Below are 22813 nucleotides of genomic sequence, written 5' to 3'. Positions count from 1 at the left end.
AAATACCAATCTTTATAATTCGCCACCCTTTTCATTTTTTCGCCACCCCTCTAGTAAATTACCATATTGCCCTTGGTTTTTGAAAAAATTACAATTATGCCATTGAAGCTAAAATTTTCTATATAAACCACAATCACACTAAAAATACTCTCACTACAACTAAAAACCAACATACAAAAGCAAAATTTGGGAGCAAAAATTAAGTTCAATCCGGAATTTATCAATCGAGGTAAGTTATTTGTAATTAAATTTAATCACGGAAAAAAAAATATATATTATAGGAGTCGCCCAGATCTGGGCGACTGGACCCCGGTTCAGTCGCCTAATTTTAGGCGACTGAACCGGGGTCGAGCCGCCCAGATTTGGGCGACTCCTATTATTTTTTTTTTTTTATTTTTATTTATTATTAAATAAATGTTTATGTTTTGTATATATAAAAATTTTTGTTTTTTAATTTTTTCCTTATATTTAGGAAAAATATATTTAAAGTTTGAAATTTAAAAAAAAAACCTGATTTTTATTAATAAATTAAGTTATTTGTAATTAAATTTAATCACGAAAAAAAAAAAAAAATTAAAGGAGTCGCCCAGATCTGGGCGACTGGACCCCGGTTCAGTCGCCTAATTTTAGGCGACTGAACCGGGGTCGAGCCGCCCAGATCTGGGCGACTCCTATAATTTTATTTTTTTTTATTTTTTCCGTATGTATTTTATTAATTTTATTATTATTAATTTAATTATTATTATTATTGTATTGTTATTTTTGTTAATATTAAATATATGTTAATGTTATTATTATTAATATTATTATTATTATTATTGTGATTGTTAATTTTGTATTATTAAATATATGTTAATGTTGTTATTATTAATTTTATTATTATTATTGTTATTGTTATTTTTATTTATTATTAAATATATGTTTATGTTTTGTATATATTTTTTTTAATTAAATGTTAATAATTTTTTGTTTTTTTTTTGTTATTTTTTTCCATATTTTATTTATGATTATTATGTATTTAGAAATATTATTATTTATAATATTGAATGAAACCGTAAAAAATTGTAGAAAATGGCTGGTAATCAAGGAAAAGGAAAGGGTTTTTTTAGGCAATTGTTGAGAGGTAATAGTTCTAGGCCTACCTTACTCAGAGGGGACCCGCATGAGAGAGGGGTCACGGGTTCTGCTAGGAGGGCTAGGCAGGAAGAGGCGGCCAGACACAGTGAGGCCCAAAGGTCGAGTACGCTGAACCAAGTGCGTACTCATTTTGATGACCAGGCTGATAGCCTCCAGAGTAGTTGGGGGGTTTATAGTGATGATGATAATGATGCTGATGATGTTCAGTTCCAAGGTCCTGAGCCTGCCCCATTGGACTGGACTATAGTTCGTGGCCCCCAAGGCAGATTTGCCCGTGGCGGCCCTAGTTCTTCCGCCGCATCTGAGCGTGCAAGAGGAAGTTTTGTCGATAATGAGCCGCCACGGGGCAGGCCCTCACAGTCCACTAACACAGACTGGTTAGTGACATCACCCCAGCCCGGGGGGCCGACAGATACGCGACTGATCCCTAGCTATGGCGGGCACATAGCTAAACTTATTTATGACGGATCCGAGCGTACGCCTCCGATTCTGGAGTGCCGTATTAGGAAGAGACCGGTGGAGTCCATCATCGGATTGAGGGATTTGTCCGTTGAGCTAGTCGATTTTCTACCTTCCACTTCCCTCGGTCGACTACCGGTCATTATGCACCAGCACATCGACTCTGCTTTGATATCGGCGTTCGTCGAGAGGTGGCAGCCGGATACGAACACCTTTCACATGCCCTGGGGAGAGATGACGATTATGTTGCACGACGTGCAACGCATATTGGGCATTTCTATTGATGGTTCTCTGCCGGCTGAGCCTTCGGAGGCGGAGTGGGAGGTTGGTATCACCAATCTGGTCGGCGAGCCTCTGTCTGAGCTTCGACGTAAAGGTTCATTCACCAGCGGATGCATAAGCGTTGCTGAACTGATGCGGCTGTGTCATAGGTCGCATGCCTTGGATACCCAGACCACAGCGTACTACATGGCTGTCATTGGCTCTACCTTGTTGGCGGATAAGACCAGGACTGGCATGCGACCTCACCCGATAGTTGTCGTCAACGACGATGAACAGCACGTGGCTTGGGGTGCGGTGACTTTGGCGTTCTTGTACAGGCAGCTCGGAATGGCATCTAGGGCTGGTTGCAAGACCATTGCTGGATGCCTCACATTGCTCCAGACATGGATCTATGAGTACTTCCCCGCTTTCCGCCCTCATCCTCGCCGAGATGATGTGCCAAACACGACTAGAGCGGAGATGTGGACGCCGAAGAAAGTAGGTCGTGAGCTGGACAGGTTGATATCATTCCGCAAGGTTCTGGACTCAATGACAGAGACTCAGGTATTTTACATTACATTTTGTCATGCATGTTGTTTTTTATGTGTAGGAAATTTGTTTTTTAACTTGGCCTGTAAGCAGGTTGAATGGACTCCCTACAATTGTGGAGCTGCTGCGTTGCTGCATGAGCACCCACGCACCACAGTCATCGGGGGTATCACCTGCTTTGATGTTGTGGAGGTGTATTTGCCGGAGCGGGCATTGCGACAGATTGGGTTCGTGCAGTTTATTCCTCCAGCTCCTATGAGACCAGCCAAGGCTCTTCGACCGGCACACGGAACCTACTCCGTGACCTTTCCTTCTTCTGCTGCTGCATTTGTGGAGGCGTGGAGTAGGTTCCCCTACAGTGGCCGCCTTGTTGAGCAGGGACTTCGACGGGCTAATGTTCCTTCAGAGACTGAACCTAATTACGTTGAATGGTTCAGAGTTTGCTCGCACCCGTACATATCCCGAGACGAATTGCTGGCTTCCGGTCCTGGTCCTGGTCAGAGCAGATCTGATTACGTGAGTTTTATTATAAATTTTTTTTCAAGTTTCTTTTATTTAATGATTTAATAACGCACATTGTACTGTTGTGTTTTCAGTTCGCGAAAGAATGGGCCAGTCGATTCTCTCCAGTGGCAAGACTACCTACGCGGCTTGCGGATTTGAACTCCCGTCAACGACATGCGTTAGAAATATACCTTAATGATTGTAGAGAATTATATGATCAATGGCAAACTGATCAAGGGCAAGGCCCTGAATAGTCTGTACTGAAACTATTTTACATTATTTATTGCATTTAATTTCGTCAATGATTGCATTTAATTATGGATTATATACAACTTTTAATGAATGTCGTGTATAAATTCTATGGAGTATCTAAATTTACAGCATCGTCAGCGGTGTTATTTGTTGGTGGGGGTGCCCCGCGTAGATTATTCCACAGCATAATCCTCGTAGTGAAATTTGTGTCAAGATCTTTCGCGAAATTGTCAGCTGCTTGTTTCCAACGTGGGTGGATCGGCGGCAGAGGGGATGAATCGTCGTTCATAAAAAGTTGAACAAAATGATTTCGATCAACCCAAAGTATATGTATTAGTTTATTTACACTTCTCGCGGCCTGTGATTTTCTTAAAGGAAGAATCAAACAGTTGTTTAATGAATCACCGTTAGCAGAACCATAAAAAGCAATTGCAATGTTAAGAAACGTTGCTGCAGAGTAGAAAGCCATCGGTGCATCGAACCAGTGCATGAAAGGAGCAGGTCCATCGGTGTGTGAACCTACTCTGAATATTGACTCGTCTAGTGACTCATGAGATAGATACAAAGTTAGGTATTGCGCTCTGTTCATTTGCATTTCCATACTCATAGCACGTCTTAAAATAGGCCATGCTTCCTCGCCTCCCAGCTCTGTGACGGCAATTGCTCTAAATCCACAGTTACCATCACCTAACACATCAATCCAGTCGAACAAATAAGGAGGAAGCATGAATGGGATGTAATCAGGCCATGGAAACTGTGAGAAATCACGACCTCCTGGATCATCTACAATAAATGTAAATTAAGTTAATATAACCACAATAACAAATAATTAATGAAAAAAAACTAAAAATTAATTCAATTACCGGATAAGTTGAAACTGAACTTAATTCCTACTGAAGATTGCGTCTCTCGGCCACTAGATCTGCCACTTGATCTCCCGCGGGAAGAAGATCTAGACCCTCGACCACGAGAAGATGATCGGCTATATTCAAATGAACTTTTTCTCCTTCTCATGGTTTTACTAGTGCTTGGTCTTCCCTTTCTCGGTGGACTAGCGTAAGGCTCAGGTATATCCGCACCATCTGGGTGTAATTCATATTCAAGTACCTCAGCCATTCGGCGAACAAAAGCGGGATCAGATTTAAGGACTTCATCGACCAGAGATTGAAAGTACTCTTTGTCATTGGCGTTCGCGTTTCGTACTTCTTCATTGGGTTCGTCTCCTACCTCTGTGTACCTCAAAGTACTCCAGAATTCATGAATGTCATCCAAGTACAAAGCACCATGTGATCCAATTTTTATTTGTAAATAACATGCACACGGCAATCCATGGGTTTTTAGAAGTACACAACCGCATTTGTTCAATGCAAAATCACCCAGTTCTAACATGCGGTTAAACTCATTCTGGATCTGCTCCAAGGCATAGAGAGACACGTGGCGATATAGAGGTCTAAAGAAATACTGTCATAGCGTTCTTGGTACAGAAGTCATGGATTCCTGTAGCGATTGTCGGATTTTAGCTTGTTGATTTGTAATCTGTGCGTGCGCCCTTTTGAAAAGGGTATCGAATGAGCTATTACCGCTACCAAGGTAATACTTAAAAGACGAGTGTTGGCTTTCCACTCTGCTGGTAGTATGGTTACCCAAGTGTAAACAATCATTCGTCCACGCACGCACAAATTTCTCTCTAAGTGGAATCCATGTTCCAGTCAAATACCGAACGACCCTTCGGTTCCTAACCGACCACGTACTGACGATCCCTTCCCATCTCTTTTCATATTCCCGGATTGTAGCACTTTTAACCAAGGGGTTCCATCTACTTTTCCTAAATAACTGCCCTTGTTGATTTTTCTTGCCGCCGCACAACTTGTCCACCATGTTCTCAACATCGTTGCCAATATGCCAGGTGCATAACAAATGACGTACATCTACATCAAACAAAACAGTGAACGTAATTAAGACATTATCAATAGATATAACCACAATAATGAACTCACAAAGCGTTTTTACCTGGGAAGACGTCACGAATAGCTGCAGATAAACCTTCGTCACGATCGGTTACAATGACGCTAGGAGTCTGAGCACTGCCGAAAATATCTCTCAATCCCTGCAGCACCCACGAGTACGACACAACCGCCTCATCTCGCATCAAACAAAACGCAACCAAGAAGTTGTGATTTGTTGGCGTCATTCCGATGACTTCACATAGTGGCCACTTTGATTTGTTCGTTTTGTACGTTGTATCTATCAGCACAACATACGGCCACGTACGTATCATTTGGATTGAAGTAGGATTTGCAATTAAAAGTCTGCTCAAGTGCCCGTCATTATCCAACTCTGTCCAGACCACATAATTATGTTCTGTGGCCATATGAAGACAGTGTTGAAGGGGAGTCCTGCCCTCCATTTCATCTCTCCTTATTGATTGCCTAATATTATATATCTGATTCATACTAGCATAAAAACCAGGAAAATTATCTCTAATAGAATTCATAATAAAGGCCGGTTGCATTCCGGTTGCACTAAGCTGTCGTATGTGCTCCCGAATATCTACATTAATCCTCGCCCTTACATGACCATCTCTGTACACCAAGAACGGGTGGTTATGTTTTCCCTTTACACCAGGACACACCCTTACCGTCCAAGGTCTTTCTCCTGGTTTACGACTACTTCCTACAATCATAAATTTACACCCACAACTCCTACTTTTAGAACCAGGTCGGGCAGCATTATCTACATTATCTACATCACCCCTAAGTTTACCATAGCGGTGACATCTTAAATAACAACTAACTCTGGAACGTCCTTCTTTCTTTTTATAAGAAGCACGTGTAAATAGAAAACCGATTGTAATTGCTATCGCATCGGCCCAACTATGTAACTCATCTATGGAGATAAATTCCCTATCCGTAACAAAGCGACCGGAGTAGTCTACGTTGTCTCCAAAAATTTTAAACTCCTGCACATTTGAAATGATATAAATTAAGTACATTAATGACTACAATAATAATATTTGGATTAATAATAACAACAACAACAACAACAATAATAATAATAATAATAATAATAATAATATTTATAATAATAATAATACTAATAAATAAATAGATAACGATAAATCAAATTAATAATGACAATAACAATAATAATTTTAATAATAATAAAAACATTACGTTAACAAAAAAAATTTAAAAACATTTAAAATAAATAAATAATGACAAGAAAAATAATAACAATAATAATAATAGTTATAACAATAATAAATAAATAAATAATTATAACAATAATAAATAAATAAATAAATAATAGTTATAACAATAATAATAATAACAATAATAATAATAATAATAACAACAAATACAACAATAATAATAATAATTATAACAATAATAAATAAATAAATTACGTAAATTAAAATATTAAAAAATTAAAAAAATAAAAATATCAACAATAAAAATTAAAATAATGACAACAACAATAATAATACTAACAATAATTATAAAAATAATTTAAAAATACATTAATACGTAAATTTTTTTTAAAAAAAAAAAAAATAGCAGTCGCACAGATCTGGGCGACTGAACCATGGTCCAGTCGCATAAAACTGGGCGACTAAACCATGGTTCAGTCGCCCAGTTTTGTGCGATTGGACCATGGTTCAGTCGCCCAGATCTGTGCGACTAGACCATGGTTCAGTCGCCCAGATCTGTGCGACTAGACCATGGTTCAGTCGCCCAGATTTGTGCGACTTTTTTTTTTTTTTTTTTTTTTTTTTTCTTCGAACGGCAATTTTACGTACCGCATCCGACTCATAGTCGCTTTCGTTAGCCATATTCAACCAACTACGCCTTACAACTTCATTAACACTTTTTAGAGAGATAGTACCAGTTTTTAGTGAGATAGTACCGTGTTTCAATTCGTATTTCAAACGCATCTCAGAGTTCGATATATATAGACAAATCATCCTCATTAAATTCTTAATAGTGTTATTAAGCGTAATTTACATTTATTAATTATTTTTCAACTCCAATGACATTTTTGTAATTCTTTTAAATCCAGGGGCAATTAAGTAATTTTGGAGGGGTGACGAAAAAATGAAAAGGGGTGGCGAAAAATAGCAACACCCTTATAAATCGAGATTGAATTCCTTCTATAAAACCCTTAAAAACCAACCTAAATCAAGATATCTTTCCATTTCAATACTTTGCGTTGTCTTTTCCTTAGTTTTCTATCTATTATTCGTGCTTTTTCGGCATAAAACTCCGTTTAATGGGCGGAAATTTGGGATACTATTGACGGAGGGATTTCTGGTCTAGAATTCATGTTTTTGAGTATAGGATTAAACGTGGGATGCCAAAGTTTGATTTTGGGCCTAATGGACATTCATCTTTTAACGTCAATCCAGGTTTGTCCTCGTTTGAGGATGATCCTGATCGGGCTGGAGAGTTGTTGGTGGAGCTGCTGGAATTTGGAAATAGGATTGTGCCTAAAGAGTAGTGGGGAGATACAGAAGTTAAATCAACGGCCACTGCCAGGCTATGGTGTCTTGATTCAAAAGTTCAGGATCAGATTTTGGAGTCTTGCCGGGAAGTTATGAGGTTGTCCAGTTTGAAGTTTAGTGATGATTGGGCCTCGGTTATTTCAGGTATAACTCTGTTGAGTTACCTTTTTTGTTGTGATTATTGCTTTTTCTAGAATGCTTATTGATGGGTTGAGTGACTTGCTTTGCTATCTGAATTATTTTGTTTATTTGATGCAATTAGTTTTAATTGGTTATTAATTTGAATATTTCTGCTAAGCCCAAGATTGAGGTTGGTTGAGTGTTTTTATGTAGTTGGGGCCTGGGGAAATAGTTGGGGGAAGAGCGGGTGCGGTAGGTGGTTGTAAATCAGAATGCAGGTAATATTTGATGTGAAGACCGTCATGTAAAAATGGGCAATTGGATAGTGTGTGTGAACTTACCTTAAGAAAAGTGTAGTTTTTTCTTCTAATTAAAATGCCAATATTTTCTTCATGCATATGATATGACCTTTTGTTGGAAAGTCATATTTTCTAATGTGTAAACTGTAGAGAGAAAGACAGAACTTGGCTTCGTCATGGTTCATTAAGCATTCTCAGCTATTGTATTGAAGAGGTAAAACTCACACTTAAATGTACCTACCAGACAGCCTGAGAAAACAGGATATTACCAATGAATTTATGAAATTTTCAAAAAGCTTTGATTGAACCAAAAATTTGCGTAGTGTTGGATCAAGTCATTTTCTAGTTCATTTTTATTTAATATTTGTATGATGGCTTTGAAATGAGTTTTGTAATAATCTGTTTTCTAGTTCATTTTTATTTAATATTTATCACACTTTGTCCTGTGCCAATATCTGTTATTTGTCTATAGTAATTCTATCATCAGATTGGTAAGCTGAGCATGTCTTCCTTATGCTTTTACTTAGGTAACATTTGTCACAAGAGAGTCAGTGCATCCCGAGTTTTATCGTTCACTTGTATATGGGAATGCAACCTACCTCTCTACAGCTATAGTTTGCTTCACTTTGGTCAGGTAGCTTAAAAACCATTGGAAGTTCCGAATTCTGTTTAACTGTGGAACTGTAAGAATTATTCTATATCACTGACTTTGGATTAAAAAATATGGGTTTTGACTATTGTGGAATAAATGAGCATGTTTTCGTAACAGTGTGACATGTATAGAACTATAAACTATTGCCCTATAAACTTACGTGCCTTTTCATAGCCTGATTATTGGTTCTCTGGCTAAAGATTTAATCCTTCTATTAAAACTTAACTTTGTTTCTGAATAGGGCTATAGTTTGGATGTCTGAATTGGACTTAACCCAGTCAAATATTCTCCAAAATCTTTTGGCCTAAAACTTTCAGTTTTTATATGCAAGATTTTGAGTGATGAATTCAAAGTTTCAAACTTCATAATTTGTTCATGAAATATATGCCTGATGTTTGTATTTGATATGTGAATACTGAAGTATGCTCTTGAAATAGAGAGGTGGGGAATGGAAATTGCCACAAAAGAGTTTTTCCCCCTCTCTTTGCTTCATATTTTCAAACGAATTACGTGAATAAAATAGTAAATATTATTCTGCAAATTCTTATCCATTGTTATTTTTAGAATGCAACCTTTGATGTGTTGAAGGATCTACTTATTTCAAGTGGTGTGAAGTTAGGTAACTGACCTGAAATTAATTTCTTTCTTGAGTTGTGTTTATGTGTTTAAGTTTCAGAATGTCTATTATTGCTCACAAAACATGCATCGTAAGAAGATTTCCAATGGGTCCAGAATAAATGATAGAGTGATTAATATGGCAGATACTTGGTGGAGACAAGAGTGGACAGTGGGTGATATTTTTCAATTGGTCAATAGTGATCGTGCTCAAACTTGTCTATGTGCTAAAAGGGTAAATATTATATACCCTACACTACACATTTCATTTTAAAATTTCAATTATAACCACCATAGTGCAATATCTTGGCCACATCACTGCTTTGTAATGTTTTGAGCTTACCCCACGACCACTTTATAGGTCTCGACAACCGCTAAACCATTCTCATGGTTTGTGAAGTGGTTTTGTGAGTGTTATCGAAAAATATGTGGGTTCAAGAACTTTTCAGTACTTGCTAACAATAATTTTGAAATTGTGTATGCATTGTGATGTAATGTGAAAGCACACTTGAACGTCTTCTAAAGCCAGGAATATGTTCCATGAATGACAGGTCCTTGCATAGATTTCTTAGTAAAATGTTCTATGTGAGCATGTATTTGTCATTTGGGTATTGCTGTGTATCCATGTTTGAGTCTCATACACCTTGAAGTTATAATTAAGATGAAGAATCATCAATTCTTCCCCCTCTCCTTTTGCTGGACTTCGGTCTACGCGGACACTTTTGTGCACCGAGCTTCCTATTTTTATGTTTTCACGTGCCTCTTTATTCTCTTTAGACTTTAGACACACGATTAACATCGTGATTCATTGTTGTTAGTATTAAAAGGCATGAGGTGCCCTAAGTTCTTAAGTGTTGACTCTTGGAGCCAAGCAAAGGTGATAACCTTTAGGTTTTGGGCGTCTCCAAACCCATTAAAAAGTAAATTAAAATCCTCAAAAAAGATCCCAAAAATATTTAAGAAGTTAAACCAAGAAGAAAAGAAATATAAAGAAGACGAGAGGAGAAAACATACTTGGTGTTTGCATAAATGGACATCAAATGGGCTTCTTCTGAGGTCAACAGAGAGGTTCCCTAGCCATTTCCTTCCAAGGCGCTCCCCTTAGGTTTACTTTTTAGAGCTAAGAAAATGATAGAATTTGAAATAAAGACTTAAAAAAGGTTCTTGGAATTGTAGAAATTGTAGACAATGACACATAAGCATTTGCGTTGGTTGATCATGTGTAAAGATAACCGAAAAATGCACATGTTCGAAAAGTGGAAAGTTGAAATGCTAAAAGAAAACGTTACTTATAAAGTACTTGAGGAAACACAAATAACACCATCAAGAATTAAAACAGAAGATAAAAGAAAACATGCAATCATAGAAAGTGATCATGGTTCCCTAAATAGCCCCGAAAAGTGATTTATTTACTAAATAAGTCTACATTTACCTCATCATTGTCATCATTATAGTCAGATCCTGTTCTCCTAGATAATCTCCATCTTTACCTATGACCTACATTTCATCATCACTGATCACTCCCTTTCCTTTGTCAACCCTAGGTGATGATCCTTGAAGGTATCTCTAGGTGCCCTTCATACTCTTATTAAAAGACTTGGATCAATAGTAGTAGCATTGTGAAATTCAATTATATTTGACAGACCGCCCTGATCCTCCCAATAACCAGGTCTAGTTGTTGTTCATCTGTGGTTATTATTAGTGACATGTGGGTTGTGAGATTAGTTGAAAACACTTTACCTTCTTATTTATCAGTTATGCATATGTCAATTTATTGCATAAAGGAAAGATAGGGTTAATTGCTGAGGGAAGATTTGATTAAATGTATCAATTTTATTAATGAAAATACTAGTTGTGGAACCTTCGATATCTTTTCAACCTTCGTTGCTAATTAGAAGGTAATTTGGCTTTCTGATTGGAGTAAGAATGAAACTTCTGCAAAAATTCTTTCGAATAGAATTTAAATTACTAATTGAAAATTTCATTGCCCCATGTCCATATCTCAAATTAGATATTTGTGTCTTTGTATCTTCAAAGTAATAGATTCACACATCAAACTCGCAGATCTTGTTGGAGTCTGATACCTTCTCCTGAATCCAGGAACTATTCACTTCAACTGTCCTTGATGGCTGTGCAGATTTTCTGAAGCATGCATGGCCTCGGCATCTGAGCATCATAGTTTTGGCACTCCATTGATAAACTAAAAGGAAAGGGTTTTGTGCTTTAATAGGATTGATGTTGTCGCCTACAAGAAGTTTAAGTGAACGAGTACTCGATTTAATTGGTTTACGTATGAGTTATAATATTGATTATTTCATATCTGTGATCTGATAATCATATAGAAGTATTATTAGCAATTTAGCATGTGTTGTCATTTTGAAAGACATTGCGTTTATCAGCAGCAATTATTTTGAATTTTTGGTATGTGAAGTATTACAAGCTTCTAATTATTTTTTCTGCAGCTACTGAATCTTCTGAGAAGGAACTAACCATGGACCCCTGCACTCCAAAGGGTTATGCTCAGAGAACTGATTCATTTAGCCTATCTCCTGATTCTGTGGCCAAAACGTCCAGCTTCCATGCTATGGGTAACTTCTCAGAGTGCAGAGCTGATGCATTGAAGCTGTTACATAGAGGCAGAGGTTTGTTCTAAAATTAATTTAGCCATTTGACAGATATAGGATGTGTTGGACAATGACCCTTTTTCTATGCCGACCATAAAATATTTTTTGGTTGCAATTTGTAAATTATTAACTGTATTATTTGAGGTAACTTCTGTGGATCAGGTGAATTGGCTAGTTTTTTCAGAGTTTACTTTTTTATTTTCAAAGTTTTGTAAGCAACATTTTGACTTATGAGATTAAGTCTTAGCCTTAATTATATCTTTCTCTATTCATTCCTATCTATTTTTGTATATTTGCTTGAATGTTACCAGAATAAAATATTCAATGAGTTAATTTTTTGAAAAAATGTTTTATATGGTAGATCTTTTTACAATTTTTTCCAATTACATACGGGTTTAACTCCAGAAATGTACTAGATTTTGTCAAGTAGTAGTTCTTCGCATCAAAAATTTGATAAAGGGTAGTTTCTTGCAAAAACAATTTGAAAAGGGACTATTTGACAAAATGTTTCTATAGAATGAATTTTCTTTTCAAATTTTCTACTTAGAAAGAATATTCTGATTAAGATACTTGTGATTTTATAATTTTAGATGAAACTAAAATGTGTCTATATATCAGAAAATAATAATTTTCTTCTCTATTTATTTAAGAAGCTTATACCAAAATACCAAATTATGTTTTTTGTTTTGCAGATCATTGTGCTCATCCTCACTGCAGTTTGGGTGCCACATTTGTGCCAAAGTTGCATGGAAGATTCTTGGCTACTGACAATTTTTTTCACACTTCTCAGGTTAATGCTCTTTCTCTCTCTATAGGTTGTGGGTCATAAGCTTCCTTTTTTTTTTGCTTCTCTAGGAAAGATTTTGTTGCTCACATAGAATTGAATTTTTTTTGCTCGTCAATTTTTTGTTTAGTTCTTTGGTTTGGCTCCAGAAGCAGTTCTCTCTAACGTATTAGACGCTGGTCAAAATTTTTGTGAAGAGGACAGGTCAAAATTTTTGTGAAGAGGACTGGTCAAATATCCGAAGGAAATACGTTTCACTTGCAGAGGAAGATCTCTTTCATTTCTGCTTCTCTTCTGCCCACATTGTGCCCCTTTTACATGATAGCCTTGGTGTTGCCTTAGATGATAGAAGGTAAAATGCATAATTGATACATGTAGTATAGTTCGTGTTTTGGCTGTGAAAGTTTACCATCTTGTTTATTTTCTTTTTATCTGAAGCCCTGTTATGACTTTCATTAGAAATAATGATATTGCAGACCAGATGAGTTCCTTTTTTTATATTGGGCTTTAGTCTTATTGTTGACCCCATAATTTTTATTTTTTATTTTTCGAAAATGAAAGTTTCACTAATCCAGAAACAAAACTGTACAACTGTACAATATAGTACCACAAACAAGAGAACCACCTCCCTATTAGATGTGCGCACGAAAGGTTTGTTTTGGTTGAATTACAAGGAAGAATACAGTTGCTATTGCTTATGTAGTCAAATGATACGTCTGTTATTTTTCCCCCTTTCTCTGTATGGCAATTGTTAATTCATAGCACTCTTGCGCAGGATCAGGTAAACCAATAAGGTGGAGAAGGTTCCTCTTGATTGGGCATTAGGAGCTTTTATCTTACAAGCTACGGGTGCCAGTAATATATCAAACCATGGGTGGATTGCTTCATTAACTAGTGAGAACTACCCCAACTTATTCTTTTTTCTGGTTGCTGTTAATGTTTACTGCCTGACCTGTTATATCTCCCAGTGGAGAAGACCATACATCAAAACTGTTTATGATTTGGAGAAAGGACGATACAGAGTGACTTGAATTAATAGGTGACGTTCATAAGTTTTTCCTTTTCAAATCAAATACCATGCCTTGTCGGGCTACAAAACAGGGGAAAAAGATCAATTATCAATTCATACCTTTCGTCTTTCGAGTACATCATACTATAAACCTTTCACTGATGATATTCTTGGGCTGCCTTAAGGTTTACATCTCGAAAGTACGATTACCATTCTTGAAAATTTGAAATGATTAAGACTAATTATCAACAAAATGAATCAAATAGTATAAGTTTCAACTTATTTTCAAAAGTAAGCGTGAAAATCCCAAACCTGTGGTTTGAGGCTACAACATGCTTCACAAGTACGCAGAACAGCTTCCTTCGTTCTCATTTTCCCTAATTCTCCAAACCCTACCTTATACTACTCGACATTCTCCTTCTTAAACTACTATTAGATTAGATTCAATCCATCATTTCTTGTATTCTTCTTTCAATTTGGCACTTCAAAATTAGTCTAGAATACTCTAGCTTGCACAAAGGTAAACTTTTATGCGTTTTTTTTATTGTGTGTGTATATATATATATATATATATATATATGTATGTATCGTCTTTTATGGTTTTGATGAAGTTTGGTTATTTTCTCCAATGTAGGTTACTAGTTCTTAAATCAACACTCCTCTTAATCGTCCATAACTATTCAAGGTAATGTTTTAATTGTTTTCATAGCTTTATGTTGTTTTTTGAAGTATTGTTGTTGATGAGCATATTGAATTAGTTGAATTTGATGTACATTATATATTATTAGAAATGTTGATGTTGGTATTAGAAATATCATTGATGAACTTATTATGGATATGTTGATGAGCATATTGAACTACTTGTATGGGCATAAAGTTGATGATGATGTTGATTTTGTTTGTATTCATGTAGAAATGTCGTCATTTCGCGTCACTATAATATGTTTTTGGAATGGTTGTATTCGAGAAAGTAGGGGCAAAGTTCATTATGTTGGAGGAAGACGTAGGTTATTTGCATGCAACTCGAACATGAATTTGAATCAGTTTAAACGTTTTATATGTTCTAAAATTGGATTGGACCCTACTAGGAGTACCGTAAATATAAGCTTTAAATATGACATGAATGGAGAATTGCTAGCCTTTTCTGTTGAGGATGATAAGGCTATAGATGCTATGTAGGAGCATTCAAAGTCACCCAAATTTCCTCTTTGGAGTTATACGTAGAAGAACTACCCTTAGAGAATGTAGTTGCTACTAATCTTACTCCTACCCCTATGCCTATATCAACTCAGGAAACTTTAAATCCTTTCGTTCCTTCCGCATCTTGTACTTTTTCTCAACCCCCTACAAATCAAGTTCCAATTCATTCAATGGTTAATTTAGGAGAAAATGATGAGATGGGACCTTGGGATTATGGAAATGAGAGTAATGAGTTCATTGACGATCCTTCTAAGGATGATGTGGATGTTGATGAGGATGCGCTAATAAATGATGATGCCACATCGCTCGTTCGGATCATAGACTTGAGCTGCTGGCCTAAGTCATGGCGCACCTACTACACCGGACTACATGTCGTGGTTCCTCTCCATCACTCGCCGATGGATGACACCACGTGGCATCATCGCAGCATCACATTATGCACCTGTTGCACCTACGATGACCCATCTTGTAAATCTTCATTTTCGTTTAAATGATTATGTTGCCGATTACATAATATAATATTAGGTTAACTAAATATTAATTATAGGCACAAGGTGTAGCAGCAGTGATGCGATACAGCCACGAGGAGCCGGTAAGGGAGATTGCGCAAGGCATGCTCGTCGGCACGCAGTTTCAGCACTTCATACCGGAAGTTGCTGTGGAGTCCTCACCTGCTATCGCAGATGCACACGTCTCATCTCCTGCTTATGATTATCATTTGGAGGGGATGGACCTTTCATACCCCGTTAACGTTGCGGGGACCTTTTAGGTTGGGCTATTGCAGCCATTACAATACCAGTCCCCTCCTCTGCCAGAGCGACACCCGAACGCCTCTTACTACCATAGGAGGCGTAGGAGACCAACACAAATGGATAGGATAGATGAGGGTCATGAACGTTAACGTTTCGTTTTTGTGTATTTGGATTGACTATATATATATATATATATATATATATATATTTAGTTGTATATTTCAAACATTTGTATATATTCAGTTGTATGTATATGTTTATTTACTTTATCATAGCCTCCAAACATTGACTTACGAATGTTCGGAGTTTTTGCGATGAATCATCCCGCCTGAAACATACATTGGCTTGTAATAACTTATTCTAATGTCTATAATGCAAATACAACAAATAAAAACTCAATAATTAGGAAAAAAAAAAGTAAAGTAGCTCTTCGTAGGTCAAAAAAAAGTCAAAGAGGACTAACTGCGAACAACTGTTTTGTTTTTTTTTGATATGTTCGCAGTTCGTAACCGCGAACAGTCCCAAACCACAGGCTTGGAAATTTTACGCTTATTTTTGGAAATAGTTGAAACTTATCTTATTTCGTTCATTTTGTTGATAATTTGTCTTACACATTTCAATTCACCACCATTCTTTGGGGATAGATTGCTGGGCCCAGATTTTCAGTCATTTGGGTCTAGTACATAAGTGGTCCTTAGATATCGTGTTACTAATCGAAATATGGTCGAAAGAAAAAATCTCTATTTGATAGGGCTTCTTCCTGTACTTATGAATTTTATTGGACCCAAAAATGATACATTTGTATTATTGTGTACATTGTTCGTTCTCTCTGTAAACGGGCAAATGAATGCCTCGTGGTGCAGATACTAATACTATATATGACAAATCGACTTGTCTGAAGTCCTAAGCTAATAGTGTTATAAGGCTGTTAGCCTGTTACGAAATATATATCCTCAAAGAAGCTTGATGTATATGATCTCAATTTTGTATGAGTAAGGATTAGGGACTTTGTAGACTTTGATATTTTTTGCAACAGTGATTAGTAATGGTCAAAGGTTATTTGGATTGATCAATGGTCACTTAGCGTGAATGGTGTAGACATTGATACTTTGATGGTTGTAATTCGTAAAAAATAAACTTTTAAGGTTGTAATGCGTAAAAATCCTAAACTTAAATGCTGTAATTCGCAAATTATTCTTACATTTTTTAAAAAAAATTTGCAAAATAAGCTTTTACATTTATACTACATTATAATAATACTTCAAAGAAAAGTTTTAAAAAAATAAGTTTAATTTGAGAATTGTTTATAATAAAGGTTTTTTTAAAAAAGTTTATTTATAGTACTCCGTAGTCCGTAGTACCATTTTAATAATTGTTGTAGCTGATATTTATTGCAATAAACATGTGATTGTGATTGTGATGTTTGCAAAACTGTTTTCCGTGATTTAAGTGATTATCAAGACATAACCATAAACCTAAAAAAAGGAAGAAAATAATGGCAAGCTCCTTTAACTCCTTTTTCCACATTCCCATATCACATCCACATGCTGGAGTACTCAAAGACAAATGCACAATCATTTTTAGGTTTTTGTTTATTTACATTTTTTTATACATTTAAGATCTAAAAATAATAATATTAAAATAAAATAAAAATAAGTAATCTTTTTTATTTCTATAAAATTACATGTAAATATAAAATTGATTTGGAAAATGAGTTGCTTGTAAATGTTGGTTGATTTGATAAACGGAAAGTATTGATGAATTTGTTAATGGTTGAGTTATGCCTACTTTTATAGAGACTTTGGGAAAAATTAGTTGTTAGTTATTGGTTATTAAATGCTTATTAAACACAAAGTGAATCAAAAAGTTAAAAATCAATAAAAAAAAATTATTCATAGTATCAATTTGATTTTGACTTCAAATTGCTTTTGAGCTGAATTAAAAAAATTTCTCCAAGCACACCTATAATTTCTTAGGGACATGGGAAGTGTTTGAGATCTTGTATTTTGATAAATTAATTAATTAAAAATTTGTCAATTATTTTTTTAATATAATGTAATTTCCCAAAACCGAATCAAATGTTATTTTTGGGATTTAATAATTATTTTTTTAACCTGTTAAGCCGTGACAATTTGTCACATAATCTCATCGTGGCCCACTCAGGACACCTGTGGGATCAGTCTCAACCCATGGGCTAAGAGCGTTGACTTACACAAACACTTAGTAGGTTCATTGTTTTCCAAAATTATAGGATATAAGAAGATTCACCCATCAAATATTATATACAATTCTATAATTTATTTTTTTAACGATGTCGAATCTCGTTCACACAAAGTAACGTTAAAAACTTACCTAATAATAGCGCTTGTGTGAATAGTCCTAGTTGGCTAGTTCAGTAGTTCTATAGGAGTATTATAAATAGGGCCCATCTTCATCTACTCTTTCACTATCAAACACTACTACTTAGTACTTGCTCCAAAATCCACAAGTAGTGAGCAAAAATGGTTAAATGGGAAACCTCACTCTTCACTAAAATCATTTTAATGCTAAGTTTAGCTGTCGTTGCTCTTGCTAGCAGAAATGGTGATTTTCATTATTTCTACTTTGTGCAGCAGGTTATTTACTAATCTCCTCCTTTCTTAATTATATTCCTAAGGGTCCGTTCAGTATTACTGTATCGGTTTCTATTTTTTGATTTTTCATTTTCAAAATCATTTATATATAACTAAAACTTAAGTTAAAGTTATTGAAAATTTGATGATTTTGAAAACTGATAATTATAATAAAAATTATTATACTGATAAAAAAAATGAAATAATGCAGTGGTTAGGATCTTACTGTGATCAAAGAGGGGAGAAATGCTGTTATCCACCAACAGGAAAGCCAGGACCAGAGTTTTCCATTTATGGGTTTTGGCCTTACTACAATGATGGTAGTTTTCCATACAATTGTGGTGGGGGCAACTTTGATGAAGCTTTGGTATCTTCTTCTTCTTCTCTCTCTCTCTCTTTTTTGGTTATTTTTGAATTTCACTTCAGTTCACTTCTACCTTATTCTTATTCATCTTCTAACGAATAGTAATAGTCTAGAGTCGTTTATTTCTAAGTTTTCGAGTCATAATTCAAAATGGTAAAAAATAAAAGGAAGACAATATAATAATTTAATACTAATACTCAATTATTTACCCTAACGGTCTGTTTGTTAATCTGTACTAAATGGTGGAAATAATAATAAAAAGTTAGTGTAATTTTAGTAGAAATATCACTTTGACAAGTTTATTGGTCATGGTTATACTCTTTCAACAATATTATTTTCTTCACAAAATTTATTTAAATACATTATTATTTGAACATGTGGTATTAATTGGTAATGAAAAATTGTGCAAAAAATATCTTTAAGATTAAATTTTCATTATCATGGGAATGACATGATAAAAATAATGAAAATTTACATTAAAAGTCACTCTTAATTTCACAATTTAAATAAACCTGACTCGACTCGACCCGACCTACTATAAAAGTAAAAGATTAAAATTAAGGCCTAAAAAATAAGACGTAATTAATGTTAAAAACCTTTAAATGAAAGCAAAAATCTCTAAACAGATTAACTGAGTCGAAATCAAGTTGACTTGATATGTAATCAGTCAAGTTAAAGTTTTGATTTTTAACTCATTAACTAAACAACTTAGGTTTGGGTTAAGGGGTTTTTGACCTGTTTATAAATGACTTAAACCCAAACCCAACGTAAACTATTTGGGAGGCCAGTAATTAAGTTACTTTTTGGTGATGTGAGAGGTGAGAATGCTATATGTATCAATATAATATAGCATTATTCATTTATCACTTTTACTTTTTAATTAATTTATATTTATTTATAAATTAAAATATAGTTAAGTAAATTTATGTTTGATTTCTTAATATAAACATAAGAAAATAGAAAAAAGGTTGTATAAGAGGTAGTCAAAAATAGTGTCAGCCTATAATTAATAGTTTCAGAAATCAGAATATCTGCCTCATTCTTGTCCTTCTTCTTTCTGGAATCATGTCTTCGTCTAACTATAATTGATGTGAGAGAAACCGACATCAAAAAACTTACTCCTACAGTACTAATCGCCTCATCCGTATTAAATTTGCTGGTTTGGTTATTGATCTTTATTTGTTTATTTGTTAAAAAATAAAAGTATGTTGAAAGTATGGTTATAATTTTAAAATATTTTCAATTATATATTATTAAAAATTATAAAAACTATTATTTATAAAATTTATATTGAGATGAATCATAAAAAATTTCACTTACTTCATAGATTAAATAAAATATAAAATATATATTAAAAGTAAATTATAAATAATATTTAAAAACAAATGAAATATATATAATACTCCTTCCAATTCACTGGTAATGTCTCATTTGCTTTTTGGACGCTATTTATCTCTTACTCTTTATTTGTATTTTATTATTAATCTATAAATAAAAACATAGTTAAATGGGTTTTTGTTTGATTCGTCTCAATAAAATAATTATTTATATCAACTTTTCATAATTTATAATTATACACAAATAGAGATATTAAAAATTGAATAATTATATAGTATAAAATGCATAAAATAAATAAGACATTACTAAATGCATTAAAGGGAGTATGGTGAAGAGTAGCGACTAATATGTCTCAAATTAGTTAATTGGTGTATTAATCATGTAAAAACGCAAAAGGTCCAACTTTGTTTGTTTCAAAGCCTTACGCATTCGATAATGGTGCCGACATGCGACCATATGCGACCATGTGCGACCCTATAAGTTAAACACACCTTCACTGAACACTTCAAATCACTAGGACAATACTCATTATTGGTCAAATCTTAGAAATATTATACTCTTTTCGGTTTTTTTTGTCCATTTTAAAATTTTCCACTTTAGTAGAGTGAAATTTAAATTTAAATTTTGAAGTATATATATTTAAGACAAAATATATTTATGTAAGATTTTGATAGATTCGTGTTGATGCAAATAATTTTAATATTTAATTTTTACAATTTTTTATGATGTGTACTAAGAGATATCGAGGCTCAAAATTTGTTTTAAAATGCGTACAAAAAGTAAAGTGGACAAACAAAAAGAAATGTAGGGAATACTTATTTTTTACATTATTATAAATAATTTTAATTTTTAATATCTTTTGGGGTGTTTGGTATGACAAGTTAAAATATAATGAAAAGGGAATGTATAAATAGAGGTAAGGTAATCGTAAGTGGTATTGTTATTATTTGTTTGATATGAAGAGAGCAAAGGGAATGAAGTAAGGGAATTTGTTACACCACTATTACGAGCGGTAACAAATTACAGGATTCCATTTCCTGAAAGTAATGTAAACGATTACTTTAGAATTGAAACAAACAATATGTAACGGATTGAGTTATGCGTTTTCGTAAGCGACCTTCAAAAAATGGATACCAAACATGCCGTTAATTTCATAAAATAAAAACTTCTAAAATGTTAAAATTATGAAAATATGCATTTAAGCGAATTAAATAAGATTCTACTTAACTTTGTTCTACATCATACATAGAAAAGTACTTCATGCCAAATAAAATTAGTTGATAAATAGTACTCCATCCATTTCAATGACTTTGTATTATTTTATTTGGGCACGTATGCTAAGACATATATTAAAGTCTTAATATTTCTAACGGTAATAACTAAAAATCATAAAAAGTTGAAAATAATAATTCTTGTATTGAGATGAATCAAACAAGGTCAAGATCCCACTTAACTATATTTTAACTTATAGATTAAAAATAAAATCCAAATTAAGAGTAAACTGTGAATAGTGTTAAAAATCAAATGCGACAAAGTCATTGAATTAGTAATTGCTACAATGACTATATTCAAATAGGTTTATTATGTTATATGGACATTAACAAGTACACATTTTCACAGCTAACTAAGTATGTTTCATTTCAAATGCAGCTTAAACCCATGCAAGATCGTCTAAGAAAGGAATGGCCATCATTTACATGTCCACAAATCGGAAGAAAATTTTGGGTCCATGAATGGAACAAACACGGGACATGCTCGAAATCAGTCCTAGGTGAAGTCGCATATTTTCAAGCCGCATTGAGCCTAAAGAACAGGGTAAATATCCTTCAAGCTCTAACCCGAGCCGGGATCCATCCAAACAACCGACTTTACCCTCTAAAATCCGTAAAGAAGGCCATTGCTAGGGCAACAGGGTTTCATCCTTGGGTTGTTTGTAACCGTAACTCTCAAGGGGTTAGCCAGATTTGGCAAGTTTCTGTTTGTGTTAATAAAAGTGGCACTAAACTAATTAACTGTCCTTTTGTTCCTAAAGGACCTGGAGATTGTGAGTCGAGAATTAAGTTCCCTTCTTTCTAGTTTTACATAGTCAATAGTAAAGATGTTCATTCGGGTTATCTGGGTGGTTTCGGGTTTGATGTTCCGGGTTGGTTAAAAATCGGGTATTGAGTTCATGTAAGTTTTTATATAATTGTAAGTCCGTTTTTTAAGTCGGGTTAAATCGGATTAAATTGCAAGATCAAATTAATATCGGGTCGGTTTTTGACTCCTATGGTCGAGAGTATAAGCTTCCCAAACTAGTTAGACTTGCCATTTTAAGGGCTTGTTTATGTAGTATTCTAATATTGCCGTTGTTTTTATGTTTTAGCCAACGACAACGTTATCAAACTGTATTTATGTGCCTATTAATCTATGTTCGTGTTACTTTCTCAAATGTTTTCGTATTCTTTTTTGTTATTGTTATTTTTGTTATTTTTTAGCATTTGTGAGTTCAAATTAAATTACCCCTCTTCATTCTTTCATAAATACACAAAACTAAATTTTTTGACATTCATGAATCCAATTTCTTTTTGACTTTTTAAGATTTTTGTTATTTTAAAATTCTTAGGATTCCTTTTAACATGAATCTTCTTCCAAAGAATTTATCAGTATAAGATATGTTAATATGTACATGCTCAAAGTCATAAACAAATATGAGTGAAATATTTGACACTAATTCTTGATTGAGGCCGTCTCACTGTGAGACGACTTCAATTGGATAAGCCCAAGCTATTTGAAAATAAA

At 34.4% G+C, this 22813-nt stretch overlaps 3 protein-coding genes and 1 pseudogene across 3 annotated transcripts; 3 read left to right on the top strand and 1 right to left on the bottom strand.

The window, feature by feature from the left end:
* The first annotated feature begins 2337 nt into the window (after positions 1 to 2337).
* Positions 2338 to 3204, top strand: LOC130820946 (protein MAINTENANCE OF MERISTEMS-like). Its single transcript, XM_057686509.1, has 3 exons — positions 2338 to 2421; positions 2500 to 2922; positions 3003 to 3204. Exons 1-3 carry the CDS (start codon positions 2338 to 2340, stop codon positions 3162 to 3164), a joined length of 669 nt encoding a protein of 222 aa, XP_057542492.1. The 3' UTR covers positions 3165 to 3204.
* A 296-nt stretch (positions 3205 to 3500) lies between these two features.
* On the bottom strand, positions 3501 to 4952 carry LOC130821762 (uncharacterized). Its single transcript, XM_057687543.1, has 3 exons — positions 4026 to 4952; positions 3568 to 3945; positions 3501 to 3520 (listed from the first exon to the last, which is right to left on the bottom strand). Exons 1-3 carry the CDS (start codon positions 4549 to 4551, stop codon positions 3501 to 3503), a joined length of 924 nt encoding a protein of 307 aa, XP_057543526.1. The 5' UTR covers positions 4552 to 4952.
* Positions 4953 to 6747: 1795 nt separating this feature from the next.
* On the top strand, positions 6748 to 14355 carry LOC130821761 (probable apyrase 6; annotated as a pseudogene).
* A 3761-nt stretch (positions 14356 to 18116) lies between these two features.
* On the top strand, positions 18117 to 22474 carry LOC130821340 (ribonuclease 1-like). The gene is made up of 3 exons (XM_057687047.1): positions 18117 to 18333; positions 18542 to 18697; positions 21683 to 22474. The coding sequence occupies exons 1-3, from the start codon at positions 18220 to 18222 to the stop codon at positions 22106 to 22108; spliced, it is 696 nt and encodes a 231-aa protein (XP_057543030.1). The 5' UTR covers positions 18117 to 18219; the 3' UTR covers positions 22109 to 22474.
* Positions 22475 to 22813: the final 339 nt, after the last annotated feature.

Source organism: Amaranthus tricolor, chromosome 8 (assembly GCF_026212465.1).
Source record: "Amaranthus tricolor cultivar Red isolate AtriRed21 chromosome 8, ASM2621246v1, whole genome shotgun sequence".
NCBI lineage: Eukaryota > Viridiplantae > Streptophyta > Magnoliopsida > Caryophyllales > Amaranthaceae > Amaranthus > Amaranthus tricolor.
Note: the sequence above shows the minus strand (reverse complement) of the source record. Positions and strands in the feature narration are given on the sequence as shown.

Bases quoted from the DNA above. Each gene is read 5' to 3' on its own strand.
- LOC130820946 (XM_057686509.1), top strand. From the start codon at position 2,338: ATGTGGACGCCGAAGAAAGTAGGTCGTGAGCTGGACAGGTTGATATCA. The intron at 2,422-2,499 runs GTATTTTACATT...GCCTGTAAGCAG, and splicing joins ACTCAATGACAGAGACTCAG to GTTGAATGGACTCCCTACAA. The intron at 2,923-3,002 runs GTGAGTTTTATT...TTGTGTTTTCAG, and splicing joins GTCAGAGCAGATCTGATTAC to TTCGCGAAAGAATGGGCCAG.
- LOC130821340 (XM_057687047.1), top strand. From the start codon at position 18,220: ATGGTTAAATGGGAAACCTCACTCTTCACTAAAATCATTTTAATGCTA. The intron at 18,334-18,541 runs GTTATTTACTAA...GAAATAATGCAG, and splicing joins ATTTCTACTTTGTGCAGCAG to TGGTTAGGATCTTACTGTGA. The intron at 18,698-21,682 runs GTATCTTCTTCT...TTTCAAATGCAG, and splicing joins GCAACTTTGATGAAGCTTTG to CTTAAACCCATGCAAGATCG.
- LOC130821762 (XM_057687543.1), bottom strand. From the start codon at position 4,551: ATGTTAGAACTGGGTGATTTTGCATTGAACAAATGCGGTTGTGTACTT. The intron at 3,946-4,025 runs GTAATTGAATTA...CATTTATTGTAG, and splicing joins GTTCAGTTTCAACTTATCCG to ATGATCCAGGAGGTCGTGAT. The intron at 3,521-3,567 runs GTGATTCATTAA...AGAAAATCACAG, and splicing joins TTTTTATGGTTCTGCTAACG to GCCGCGAGAAGTGTAAATAA.